The sequence below is a fragment of the Medicago sativa genome, chromosome 4, assembly GCF_051527215.1.
Source record: "Medicago sativa cultivar Bolivia chromosome 4, Bolivia_mono, whole genome shotgun sequence".
Taxonomy (NCBI): Eukaryota; Viridiplantae; Streptophyta; class Magnoliopsida; order Fabales; family Fabaceae; genus Medicago; species Medicago sativa.
Window position 1 is genome coordinate 90,821,153 of NC_140752.1, and position 14,124 is coordinate 90,835,276.

General features: G+C 33.9%; 2 protein-coding genes across 2 annotated transcripts; one reads left to right on the forward strand and one right to left on the reverse strand.

Moving 5' to 3' along the window:
• Positions 1 to 528: 528 nt before the first annotated feature.
• LOC146933648 (putative calcium-transporting ATPase 11, plasma membrane-type) lies at positions 529 to 8,738 on the forward strand. Its single transcript, XM_085705437.1, has 7 exons — positions 529 to 1,006; positions 3,938 to 3,992; positions 4,096 to 6,041; positions 6,128 to 6,286; positions 6,595 to 6,766; positions 6,858 to 7,156; positions 8,085 to 8,738. The coding sequence occupies exons 1-7, from the start codon at positions 833 to 835 to the stop codon at positions 8,391 to 8,393; spliced, it is 3,114 nt and encodes a 1,037-aa protein (XP_085561563.1). The 5' UTR covers positions 529 to 832; the 3' UTR covers positions 8,394 to 8,738.
• LOC146933649 (UDP-URONIC ACID TRANSPORTER 1-like) lies at positions 8,690 to 12,241 on the reverse strand. The gene is made up of 5 exons (XM_085705439.1): positions 11,926 to 12,241; positions 11,025 to 11,501; positions 10,394 to 10,497; positions 9,446 to 9,674; positions 8,690 to 9,128 (listed from the first exon to the last, which is right to left on the reverse strand). Exons 1-5 carry the CDS (start codon positions 12,004 to 12,006, stop codon positions 8,982 to 8,984), a joined length of 1,038 nt encoding a protein of 345 aa, XP_085561565.1. The 5' UTR covers positions 12,007 to 12,241; the 3' UTR covers positions 8,690 to 8,981.
• Positions 12,242 to 14,124: the final 1,883 nt, after the last annotated feature.

Here is a 14,124-nt window from a genome sequence, read left to right on the forward strand (position 1 = left end):
ATGGGGCTATGCTAACTGAAACTGCCCTCCGCCTGACATGGAATCTCTCATTCTGAGAGATACGTTTGAAACTTAATTTTGTCTTTTCACTCCTCTTTTTTCTTTTTTTGTCTTGTTACATTGTAACACTACCAAAAAAAAAGTGCCCCGAATAATTAAACCTAAATTTATATTCATGCGAATAGTATTACTTTGATTTCTTAAAAAAAAATATTAATTTGATAATTCATTTTTTACTTGAAAAATTTAAGATGAACGGATGATGTTTCATTCAACTGTAGGGAAGACCTTAGAATCTATCAGATTCTAGATCAGATTTTTCATCGCTAGATAAAACCTTGCGATTTTTTTTATATGATAACTTTTTTTTAACAAAAATAAAAGACATTTATTCAAATTGAAAAAATTGATAGAGTATATGACGCAATAAAAATTCAAAATCACAAAATTTTTTTATGGATAAATTAACAATACCTTTTGCATGTAAATCAATATAAATAGATAGCAGATTATTAGTCCTTAGTCTATAAGTACATAATCGATCCTTTGACAAAAGAGGATGAGGACGTGACTTCCATTAATTTTTAAAGACTTTGTGTGTATTGGGCAGAATTGTACTCCACTGCCAAATATTTCCCCCTTTGCGTCTTTCTAAGCCCTTGAGCGGGCACAAACATACTTTTTTCTCCGTTTTAGTCCCCACTCTACGAATATACGAAAATCGATGTTCAAAATTTGCGCGGTTTCAGTCTTCGTTTCTCGCGTTGACACTCTCTAAATCTAAATCTAAATCTAAATCTCTCTCCCCATTCGATAGGAAGACGAATCAGCAATGGAGTGGAATCTGCTCAAGGATTTCGAGCTTGAACCAAAGAATCGTTCTGTCGAAGCTCTCAGGAGGTGGAGATCCGCCGTCACTCTCGTCAAAAACCGCCGCAGACGGTTTCGTATGGTTGCCGATCTTGACAAACGCTCCGAAGCTGAACAAATTAAGCAGGGAATTAAGGTTTCTTTCTCTTCTCCTTATCTTTTTCATTTCATTTCATTTCTTCCATCATTTTAAACGCTACAGGAATTAGGAAAACAAGCTCAGATTGAAACTTCTAAATAAACACATAGTACAAAATTAGCTAGAAAAAGGCACTCATAATTTGTCGTAATATTATTGGGCGAAAAAGTAGAATCTAGCTACAAGTACTAACTAACTAACTAATTACTGTAATTAATACCAACATGGAAGAGACAAATAGAAAGGGAAAACAAATCAAAAGGGGGAGTTTTAAATTAGTAGCATGTTCATTGTTCATTGTTATTGTTGCTATTAAATATTTATCTATTTAATATATATGAGTATTATTAATTTATTATTATCCGTTAGTTTTCTTCCATGGACAAGTTGGAAATTCACATGCTTCCTGATTTTACACTGCTACAATGTCTGAGTAGAGATTCTTTTAGTTTCTTCAAATTCTTAATTAATGGACATATTTTTTTTCTTTTTTTTAATGGTAAAATTTATTAATCGCCATTTTTTTTTTTTGCAATTTTAACTTTTATAATAATAGCATATTTTTAAAAATATAAACGAGTCCCTTCAAAAAAAATGTGAATGTTGATGCCAATCGAATTTACATCCATACCCCAAAATTGGGGGGGAAACCGTGATGGCCTACAAAGATTATGAATATAACAGATTACTGGTCTTTGAGCCATGAGGTCTTCTTGACCTTGATGAATAAGCATCATAATCTAATTTATCTAAACGTTTTCTCATAAAAAATAATAATATTAAAAGACTATTATTTTGGTTATATTAGTTTTCACGGTCATTTAAAATTGTTACAACTATTTTCAAACAAATTTTCTTTAGTTTTTTCCCCCAAATTTTCTGTTAATTGCAATTTAATTATTTGTAATGAATTTATTTAAATTATTTGCTAGCAAAAAATAATAATTGCCGTCATCAGAAACAAAAGGAGCTATGAAAACCTCCGCTGTTATAATTTATGATATAGATCAATTATTATAAAATCTATTTTTGTAGTATTTATTTGTGTTCAACCTAGTAATAGGAGAAAGGCATGGAAAGTTCCTCGAAATTTCCCTAGCAAAATATGCGAACATTGTTTGACAAGGACATGATGAATTTGATAGACAATGTGACAACTAGTGGGATATAAACAAGAGAAAGTGGATAGTATTTAGCAACTAATTTTTTTAAAAAAAATATTGGCAACCTTTGAAATTGAGATATCTGTCAGTTTTGATTTAAATCATTTATTACTTTTTTAAAAAAAAATATTTTAATTTTTTTTTCTTTGGTGGATTTTCTTTGGTTTTTTTCTTTGGATTTTCTTTGGTTGAAAAGTAATTAATTACTTGGAACATTTCCTTCGTTCAGGTTATTTATTTATTCTGACTTCCTATTTTTTTGACAAGTGTTGTCAAAAAAGTTAAAGTATTTATTATTGAAGTGCCTTTTTTGAATTAAATAAAAAGGCATATAAGAAAGGTGGACATGATTTGATTCCATGTTAACTTTCTTGATACGGAAGGTACTCTGTCACCTATTATTGCAGTCTCTTACGAAACAATCACGACATAACATAACAACCATTGACTTCTTTTTGGTCTTGAATTGACCATTAATTCTTTAAACACGGCTTAGACGCGTCTGGTTGAATGGTTGATTTGATCTCAACAATTGAAAACTGCATGTAAAGTGATTTCAACAATGGTGGATGTTAGTTGGTGCACATTTAATATTTCCCTGTGGATGATTTTACTTGGTTTATGCCCACATTTTTCTCCCGAAAATTGACTAGGAACCTGGTTCAACAGTAACACTAGTATAAATCTTATTATCTTAAGCTCTAGTTAAGATAGCTTACAAAAATAAAATAAAAACACTTAAAATGCATACAAAGAAGGCCGCAAATAGTGTGATGGACTTGCTAACATAGGTCTTTTTCCAAGTGCTGATATTTTTGAAAGTCTGATATAACAAATAAACTTAGGCGAATTTGACAGTGGACCGCCTTAATAGGTAGTATTCGATGGACATGTACTTGAAAGCTATTTGAAACTTCAACGAGTAGAAGTTCAACTCATCCTTACAACTGGGAAGGTGACCTAATCAGTGCCAATTTGACAGAAACAAGGAGAACAAATATAAGTTGATTTTGAGGCGCACATTTTTTTTTGCCATTGTTTTTGTTCAACAGACACAATCAGGTCATGTCTAGCCATGAGGACAAAGAGGAACTTGAAATTTTTGAAAGACAATGTCAATCATATTTGAGTTTCGGGAAATTTTCAAATATCGGTCCATGGTGGACCACATATCAAAGTATTCTACTATAGAACTTGCCATAAACTTCTACTGAAGTCTATTTTATAACAGGAAAAATGTCTTCTAAAACGATCATGTCCGCCCAGAAAAAAATGGCATATTGACCTTTAGACGTTTGTGGGTTATAATTAGTATTATGCACTTTGAATTGATTCAAAGGTCGTGTCGTGGATTTAGCCTTACTTGCTCAGTTTGCTTAGAAACTTACTTTAGAGGAGCTTTAATTATTGTAGTAATGTAGTATGGCTCTTGAATAAGCGGATTTTCATTATAGTAAAATAAGATATATTAATCATTTATTAGAAAATTAACTAATTATATTTTAAGGCACCTATGATTTGATATGCATGTGTGCGTATAGTATATTGTAAGAATTCTGAGCGTGCATATTATTTGCTTGAAAGAATTCTGCTTAACGCTCTCAAAGTTCAATTTTGGCATCAATTTTAGGAAAAAATTTACCGTGACAGTATAAGGGGTAATGTATTGTGACTTACCTATAAAATAAGGTTATACTATCATTATGCATATACTGTCAATTCCTGAGTACCACTTTGGCTATATTAACTTTATTTACTCCATCAGGAAAAGATTCGAATAGCTCTCTATGTTCAGAAGGCAGCATTGCAATTTATTGATGGTATGGTACTCAGATTTCAGTAGTTGAAGTTCATGCCATCGCTTTAGAACTAATCACTTTCTCGTCAACTGTTTTTCTTAGTTCATCTGGTTTTCATATGCAGCTGGTAATCGAGTTGAATACAAGCTATCACAAGAGGCGATAGAGGCTGGTTTTGACATTCATCCAAATGAGATTGCTTCTATTGTTCGTAGTCAGGATTATAAGAACTTGAGTAATAATGGTGGAGTTGAAGCTGTTGCAAGGAAGCTGTCGGTTTCTATAGACGAAGGTGTCAGTGAAGCAAGTGTAGATTGCAGACAACAAATCTTTGGGGCCAATCGTTATACAGAGAAACCTTCGAGAACATTCCTGATGTTTGTATGGGATGCATTGCAGGACTTGACTCTAACCATTCTTATGGTTTGTGCTGTAGTTTCCATAGGTATTGGGCTTGCCACTGAAGGGTGGCCAAAGGGAACATATGATGGTGTGGGAATCATACTCAGTATATTCTTGGTAGTCATTGTTACCGCTGTTAGTGACTACAGGCAATCCCTACAGTTCATGGATTTGGACAAAGAGAAAAAAAAGATCTTTGTTCAGGTCAACAGGGATGGGAAAAGAAAGAAGATCTCAATATATGATGTAGTAGTTGGTGATATTGTTCATTTGTCTACTGGAGATCAAGTTCCAGCTGATGGAATTTATATATCTGGATACTCTTTGCTTATCGATGAATCGAGTTTGTCAGGTGAGAGCGAACCTGTATTTATAACCGAAAAACACCCTTTCCTTCTCTCTGGAACTAAAGTGCAGGATGGTCAGGGGAAAATGTTAGTAACAACTGTTGGTATGAGGACTGAATGGGGAAAATTGATGGAAACTCTAAACGAGGGAGGAGAGGATGAGACTCCATTGCAGGTTAAATTGAATGGAGTTGCTACTATAATTGGTAAAATCGGTTTATTTTTTGCCATTGTGACATTTTTGGTATTGACAGTGAGGTTTCTTGTTGAAAAAGCACTTCATGGTGAGTTTGGTAATTGGTCTTCAAATGATGCAACGAAGCTACTGGACTTCTTTGCTATTGCTGTAACCATAATAGTTGTTGCGGTTCCTGAAGGGTTACCACTGGCTGTGACACTCAGTCTTGCTTTTGCAATGAAAAAATTAATGAATGACATGGCACTTGTGAGACATCTTTCTGCTTGTGAGACTATGGGTTCAGCTAGTTGCATTTGCACAGATAAGACAGGGACATTAACAACTAACCATATGGTGGTTAACAAAATATGGATATGTGAAAATACCACACAACTGAAAGGTAAAGAGAGTGCTGATGAACTGAAAACAAACATATCTGAAGGAGTTTTAAGCATCCTTTCGCAAGCTATATTTCAAAATACTTCTGCTGAAGTAGTTAAGGATAAAAACGGAAAGAACACAATATTGGGAAGCCCAACAGAATCAGCGTTATTAGAATTTGGCTTGCTTTTGGGTTCTGAGTTTGATGCTCGCAACCGCAGTAAAGCTTATAAGATACTTAAGCTTGAGCCGTTTAATTCCGTCCGGAAGAAGATGTCTGTACTTGTCGGCCTCCCTAATGGAAGGCTCCAGGCTTTCTGCAAAGGTGCATCTGAAATAATATTAGAAATGTGTGATAAAATTATTGATTGCAATGGAGAAGTCGTTGATCTTCCTGCAGACCGCGCAAATATCGTCTCAGATGTGATAAATAGCTTTGCCTCTGAAGCTTTAAGAACTCTGTGTTTGGCTGTCAAAGATATAAATGAACCTCAGGGAGAAGCTAACATTCCTGATAGTGGTTATACTCTAATAGCTTTAGTTGGAATCAAGGATCCTGTACGCCCTGGGGTAAAGGAAGCTGTTCAAACTTGTATTGCAGCTGGAATAACCGTTCGCATGGTCACTGGTGATAACATAAATACAGCTAAAGCCATAGCTAAAGAATGTGGTATACTTACTGATGATGGTGTAGCCATAGAGGGACCAAGTTTTCGTGAATTATCTGATGAGCAAATGAAGGATATCATACCAAGAATCCAGGTTACAATCTCATTGTATATTCTGTGACTTTCAATTCTCTTAAATTGTCTAACTTTCATGTAATTTGTGCTTAAATTTGGTATCAGGTAATGGCACGATCCTTGCCGCTCGACAAACATAAGTTAGTGACCAATTTGAGAAATATGTTTGGTGAGGTTGTTGCTGTTACTGGCGATGGAACAAATGACGCCCCCGCATTGCATGAGGCAGACATTGGACTTGCCATGGGCATAGCTGGAACTGAGGTTCATCTCTCTTTTTTATGATATTGATTCTGATTTCTGTCAGATCAGAGTAGTTCTAGTCTTGTATAATTGTCCTGCATTATGTTTGTACTTTACAGACATTAGATGGTATATTTTGTTATTATAATTACACTATATTTAAAAGTTCTTTCCATTTTTCTTGACACAAGAGATTGTACAGTTTGTAGTACTTTTGATATTTGTTTAGATCTTTATACTACTTGCTGCGGTATTTTTTTTATGCAATCCTTAGATGCTATTGATAAGTGATAACTAATAATTTATTTTTGGGACATAACTGTTTACAGGTTGCCAAAGAAAAGGCTGATGTGATTATAATGGACGATAACTTCGCGACTATTGTCAATGTGGTGAAATGGGGACGGGCAGTATATATAAACATTCAAAAATTTGTGCAGTTTCAGTTAACAGTGAATGTTGTTGCACTTATTATCAACTTCGTCTCTGCATGCATCACTGGTTTGCTGTTTTTAGAATTTATTTTTTTAAAGTTCATTTGAAATGTTTCAAAGGAACATAGGTGATATGATATATTCTTCCTTACTTTCAGGGTCTGCACCACTCACAGCTGTTCAGTTGCTTTGGGTAAACTTGATTATGGACACTCTAGGGGCTTTAGCCCTTGCTACTGAACCTCCCAACGATGGACTTTTGAAAAGACCCCCTGTTGGAAGGGGAGCAAGCTTTATCACTAAAACTATGTGGAGGAATATCATTGGTCAAAGTATTTATCAATTAATCGTACTTGCGATTCTAAATTTTGATGGGAAGAGGCTACTCGGAATTAATGGTTCAGATGCAACTGAAGTGCTCAACACTTTGATATTCAACTCCTTTGTATTTTGCCAGGTAATAATGTCATAGTATGCTCGTTGCTACCTTAGCTAAATCTCTTTTTCAGGGTATTTTTAGATTTATAGTATAAGAATAAAATGGAATGAAATGAAGTAGTCTAATAAAATTAAAAAACTGGATGGCATCCCATTTTGTTTATTTTAACCTTGTACCGTCAATTTGAACATAACCGTAAGTGACGAAGATCTTTCTCATTAGATCATTGAGAGATCTAAGTACCAATTAGTATTTGCAGTTCATCAAATATCAATAAATTAAACACCATTGTAATTTATTTTTGACTTAATTTGTTAAATATGTCACCCATCCTTGCAAATATAGAATTTTTGGATCTTTGGTCTCTAAATTTTTTTAGGCTTAATTACACTTTTGGCCCCCTAAGTTTCTCAAAGTTGTAATTTTGGCCCCCTAAAAAAAACAACTCTTTCCAAGCTCCCTAAGTTTACTTTTTGTTGCAATTTTAGCCCCCTAAGTTTACTTTCTAGGCCCCCTAATTTCGATTCAAAAAGTAAACTTAGGGGGCTAAAATTGGCATGAGTGGCTAAAATTAGGGGGCTTGGAAAGAGTTGTTTTTTTTAGGGGGCCAAAATCACAACTTTGAGAAACTTAGGGGGCCAAAAGTGTAATTAAGCCAAAATTTTATTCGCTTTTTAGCCCTATAAAATTACCAATACAGAAATTGTGCTTTTGGGTCCAACCAAAGCAGTGTGACTATTGACTAACAGCACATGATTTGTAGCACCTGGATGTTCTCATCATGCAGTACCTATGTCCATCAATTTTGAACAGAAATACCATATCATGACTCATGATAGTGTGTGTGTGTGTGTGTGTGTGTGTGTGTGTGTGTGTGTGATATGGTACACAGAACATTGTTTCCACTTAATGTTTGCTGTTGCTCTCTGTCTCTATTTTTTTGCAGGTGTTTAATGAGATAAACAGCAGAGATATAGAAAAGATAAACATATTCAGAGGCATGTTTGACAGCTGGATATTTTTGTTGATAATTTTCGCCACAGTGGCATTTCAAGTGGTGATAGTTGAATTCCTTGGAGCATTTGCCAGCACTGTGCCTCTAAGCTGGCAATTATGGTTACTCAGTGTTTTGATTGGAGCAATTAGCATGCCTTTAGCTGTTGTCGTGAAATGCATCCCAGTTGAAAGAAAAAATAGTATTAAACAAAACCATGATGGTTATGAGGCACTTCCATCTGGTCCCGAGCTAGCATAAAATAAAGTATGGTTCTGAATATTCTTGTTCTTATCTAATTCAATGCTTTTAGATTTGAATTAAATTTGAGCATTCACAAGAATGTCTACGCAAGCTACTTTGATTTTTTGGCTTGTAATACAAAGATCTCAACACGTGCTAATTTGATAGTGACGTTTATAATTGCCGAGCAGAAAGTAGGGATCTCTTGAACATTATTGCTGATAAGTGCATTTTTGTAATGTACAATAAAATTGTATACATCTTTAATGTTGAAAACTGTATTTATATGGTAGAGCTTGTAATATAAACCGTCATTGAACATCAAATTCATCATTGATCTCAAATTCGAGTTTAATTTTGAAACATTTGCCTACAAGGCCTTCCTATCCTATATATGAGTTCAATTTCCTCTACTTCACAAGCCATCATCCCATCAAATCATGATAAATAAGTAATTATGTGCTAGATTCGACAAAATTAATTTATAAAATCACTTCACTCGCGTCCTCTCCCCTACTCCTAGTCACGGTACAAATAATGTTAACAGTGTAAATAAACTACAATAAAATACACGAGCATAACTATTGGTGAATGCGAGAGATTTGCTCATCTAAACCTCCTTTTTGTTTCTCCGTATGCAATAACTCCCATTACAGTAACTGAGTAGCCAGCCATGCCAATAAAAGTGACAGGGTTTTGGAACAGGAGTATTGAGATAACAACAGCTACAGCACCTTTTGCATTGCCTAATACCTGATTAACATAATTTGACAGAGAATTCAGTATATCAGTTGCACAAATTAACAAAGCTGAGTTAGCAATAGGAACACGTTCACATGAATTGTTTTGATTTTGCGTCGAATTATACGAGTCAAGACACTTTTTGTTATTTAAACATATAATGTGCTAATATATGCTATATAAAATGTACATAAAAGTCACTTTCGGTTTGCCATTGAAGGTTGTAATAATAATTTATAAACTTTTGTCTTAATAATTATATTTTTAGCTTTGAGGTAAATAAGTGCTCATGATTTTTATTTGTGGAAACGAGATAAAAAAAGACAAACCTGGAGTGTCAAAGCACTTGTATGTTTAGTGACCAAGAAGTTTGTTAAGTTTGCTCCATATGCTGCGGCTGAGTTAAGAAAAAGAAGCACGCCCATAAATTTATGTTCTTTTCCAAGTGATAGCGTGATATCTAAAACATTCGGCTCCATGAAAACTACTGCAGGCAACAAAAATACGACTGCGATTGGAGACATATACAGGAGCAAATTCATTGAGTTCAACTTCTCCCTGGTAGGTTGAAATGGATGAAACATTATAAGAAGCAGTTCTTTGCCATATGTAACGAGGATTATGCAATTTTGTTGTATTAAGAATCCAAAAAAATATGGGGAGGAAGGCACCTCAAGTTATGGTCAATTTCTATAGCTTGGAAGTAACACAAAAATATCCAATATTTATCGCAAAGTAAAGAAGGAAATGATAAAGCAAAAGCAATGTTAAGCTGGTAAATGATATACACATCTCACTCAAACGACATACATGTAACTAGTAGAAAACATAGAAACAATGAAAAGTTTTCAACAAGAAACATCAGTGTATTAAAACTTTTGGCTTTTTCAATTGTGTATGAACAATGGGTAGTAAAACACATAACATGAGATATCAATATGCTTAATAAGCTGTGAAAGGGTGTTCTCCTTAATGATGTTTGGTGGCTAAAAGTGTAGTTCACGAAAAACGTAGATTCGAACAAATTTTCATCATTCTCACATATAAAAAATGGGATTCAAGGAACATATTAGACAAAAATTATCAGCAACTCAAATTTCAATTAGCGAGTTACAAACTTCTAATACCAACAAAGAGCTGAATAATAAACATTGCCTTTAGAACAGTACTATAAAATTTTAATTAAAGCAGATACTCTTGAATCCACAGTTCACAATAACTAAATATTTTCAACCAATATGATTTAGAAATCATAGATATAGTGCAAAATATTTTACCCTTCAGAAGAAAGTAAAATGCCCTGAAGAACAGATTTGAAAGCTCTTGCAGCGGTTGCACTTAGGCACATGATAAATCCAAACAAGTGAAACCCAGGCTCACCCTGCCATCACCAACAACATATTAAAAAAATGTACACCATGTTGGTCCAATAACAAATTAAAATTATCATATGGTGTGGAAGTACATGAAATGATAACTAAAAAGAGCCTAATTCATGACAATTTTTATGGTAGGTTTTGTATGTTATCCACATGAATAGATGAAATAACAATTAATTAAGTACCTAAATGCTAATTGATTATAAAAATACCAAACAATCTGGCTATCTGCTATATGATATTATAATAATAAACCAGATGAGTGCAGATCCAGAAAATTAAAATCCAAAATCCAAATGTCACAGTTCTTGAAAAACTGAGATCTTATTAACTATATTTCCAGATCTGGAGTGGGATTATGGATGTGATGCCAAAACATCCATAATTTCAAAATCAAAACCAAAACATCTATGTATAATTTCATTCACTCATAAACATGTACCAATCAACACACCTATATTATAAGCAATTATAATAAATCAAATGTATTGAGCTTATAATTCCATCAAATCAAACAAAAAAAACATACCCCACTTGCAATGGCAACACCAGCAACAACAGGAACAAGAGCAACATATGTGATCCAAGCCTCTCTCTTAAAAGTAGCTAAATAAGCAAAAACAGCAGTGAAGAAAGGTGTGGTTGCACCTACAGCTTGGTTGAAAGAAACAGCCAAATACTTGAGAGAGATATTGCCACCAACCACAGACCCACAAAAAACAAAGCTCAAAGTTGCAACCTTTAAGAACTGTGACCTTGATTTAATCATCTGTTGAGGAACAATCTTAAAGAACACAATGGAGATGTAACTAAAAATAGCACAAGCTGTCATGTGACACATTGTGAGGAAGATTGGAAACTTGAAACCATAATTTGAGATAAGGTACTTGTTTAGAAGAATGACACCAATGTTTGATGAGTACCAAAGAGCCACAAGAAAACATATGAACATGAATTCTTTGTTGTTTGGTGTCACCATCTTCCCTGATTTGATTCCACCTCCTCCCTGGATTTGCAATGTGTTTATCAAACTGTCATCATTTTGAACTGCACAAATAAAATTTTGACAAAAAACATCTTTTTCCTTTATTTTTTACCCTTATTTATGAGCTTGATTTGTCGTAACACGGTGAGTTTGTCGGAATCACGACGTCTCACATTAATTTTTAACAATAGCTACACTTTATGCATGTTTAATATCACGATAAATTTGATGAAATCATTATGATTTATGCCAATGTGATTTTATTGAAGCTTCAAAATGTAACTTTAATTTTCGCCAATATCACCACATGAATCATCGTGATTTTGTTAAAATTACGGCGAGATCAAATACACATTATGTAGCTTCAACAAAATCAGATTATCAAAGTAATTTCTTCAACACATGGGTGTCAAAAGATTGAAAGAATCAATTATGTTTTACTTACCCCACTTTCTTTAACCGTGCCCTTGTTTTCATTTTCCATGGATCCTTTGGATCTCATGCTGTAAGAACTATGTGAACTCATTGGAAGTTTTATAGGGATATATGTGCATATGTTTAGATGAAGAAAAAAAAAACAATTAAAAAGATAGGACCCTACTATTTACTATGATGAATTTCTTAAACTAATTTTGACCCTTAAAATATTTAAATTGTTCTCATTCCATTCATTCAATTTCAACAATAGTGATGAATATGATTTGAAAGCTTGTGGAATAGAATTAACTTAGGGTTTTTTTTTATGATATTACTAATGAAGTATAGCACCAAATTAGTGGAACTGTTATTTATAGAAAAGCTTTTGTTTGACGTTTTCAAGGGACCCACTTAAAAAAACTATATGCTAGTTTTGCAATTAATAACTACTCCACACTATAGTGTAGTGCGATCGCTCTTAACCTATTCATTTTGCCCTAATTCACATTGAAACATGTTTAGGAAATAACGATAACCGAAAGAAAAAGAACGATATTATAAAAAGAAGACATGTTGATTTTATTAGAAAAATAGTTGATACAAATTACAGCATATTTATAATAATAAAAGATAGAAAAAGAATTATGTACCATAATCATCGTTGAGAATTGAGAGATAGGGAGGAGGGAACTAAGATTTGTAGAGTAAGAGCGATGAACCATCCTCGTTGTATTTTAGATTTTTAGAGCTATGATTAATTGTTCAGTGAGAGACAATGAATAAATAATAGTTAGACTAACCTTTTATAGAAACTAATAGCATCATTAGGGTTTATTTAAAGATAAAGCCCAACAAACATTTCATTCATAATTAATGTTTAAAAACTAGTATTAAGAAGGACACTTTGTCCTATCTTCTTACAGCGTTAATGCGTATAAGTTACGGATAATAATTTTTAGGAAAATTTTATTAAAATTATTTTGATTTTTGATTAAATTTATAGGTATATATAATAGATATTTTTCAATTTTACATTGTAACAAATTATACTTATTTTTTTAAATGATACCAACAATATAACAAATATAATATCTTTAAAAAAAAAATACAACAAATTCTTATCTTTTTGAGCGGTACAAACAAAATAACATTTTTATAGTCAAATTTGCTTAAAAGTATAATTGAAAGAAGAAAACGTTGGCCCAAAACGACATATTTTCTTTATATATAATATAAATAATTCACGATGATTTTTATTATTAATCTATAATTTCTAATTTTTTTAGGGATTAATTTCTAAATACTTTTTTTTTTGACCAAACCAAAATTAACTATCAATAATCAACCAATGTTTAATACAAGAAGGATAAGAATCAAAAATACGGTGACTAGCCCAAGAACAGGCCACCCTAGCTAAAGTATGAGCAACCATGTTCGCTTGTCTCCTAACAAACTTCACCTCGAAGTTGGAATGTAAAGATAACTGATATATAATATTTGAAACAATAGCACAGAATTCTGAATCACCGTGGCCCGGAGACGATAAAGCCTGCACTAAAGAAGCGGAGTCGGACTCGAAAACAACCCGGTCCCATCTGTTCATATCAGCAAAGTGAATGACATCGAGTAAAGCGACTGCCTCCCCTCCAAAACTGTCATATTTGCCCGCTGCCATTTCGTTTGAGCCCGAATAAATTGTCCACGGGAGTCTCTAACACAACACGCAAAAGATGTAAACTGGTTATGATCATGGAACGCGACATCCACATTACACTTCAGCCACGTCTTGCGCGGTTTCTCCCAAACTAAACTATTACCTTGCACTATATTCTGTCTGTGTTGCACAACCGGTGGTGAGGGATGTTTATGAACCTCTTGCCATTGCTGCCATGTATCTAGTGATGTCCTTCCGATACTTGTTGAAGTATGATGAACGTTATTCCAAATGACATCATTACGTGCAGCCCAAATTTGCCAAAGATGTAAAGCCACCCGACCAGCAATATCTCGACTTTCTGAACGGCATATTTCAAAAACAAAATCTGCTAAACTACTCATAGTTCCAACTCGCGATTGCAGCACAATCTAAAGCCCTGCCCAATACCAACTCTCACGCGCCACCCACAAAAGCATGCCAATCATCCTCAACAACCGTATCACACCAGGGACATATCACCTCGCATTGTACATGTCGTGATTGTAGTCGGAGACGCGTCGAAACACACCC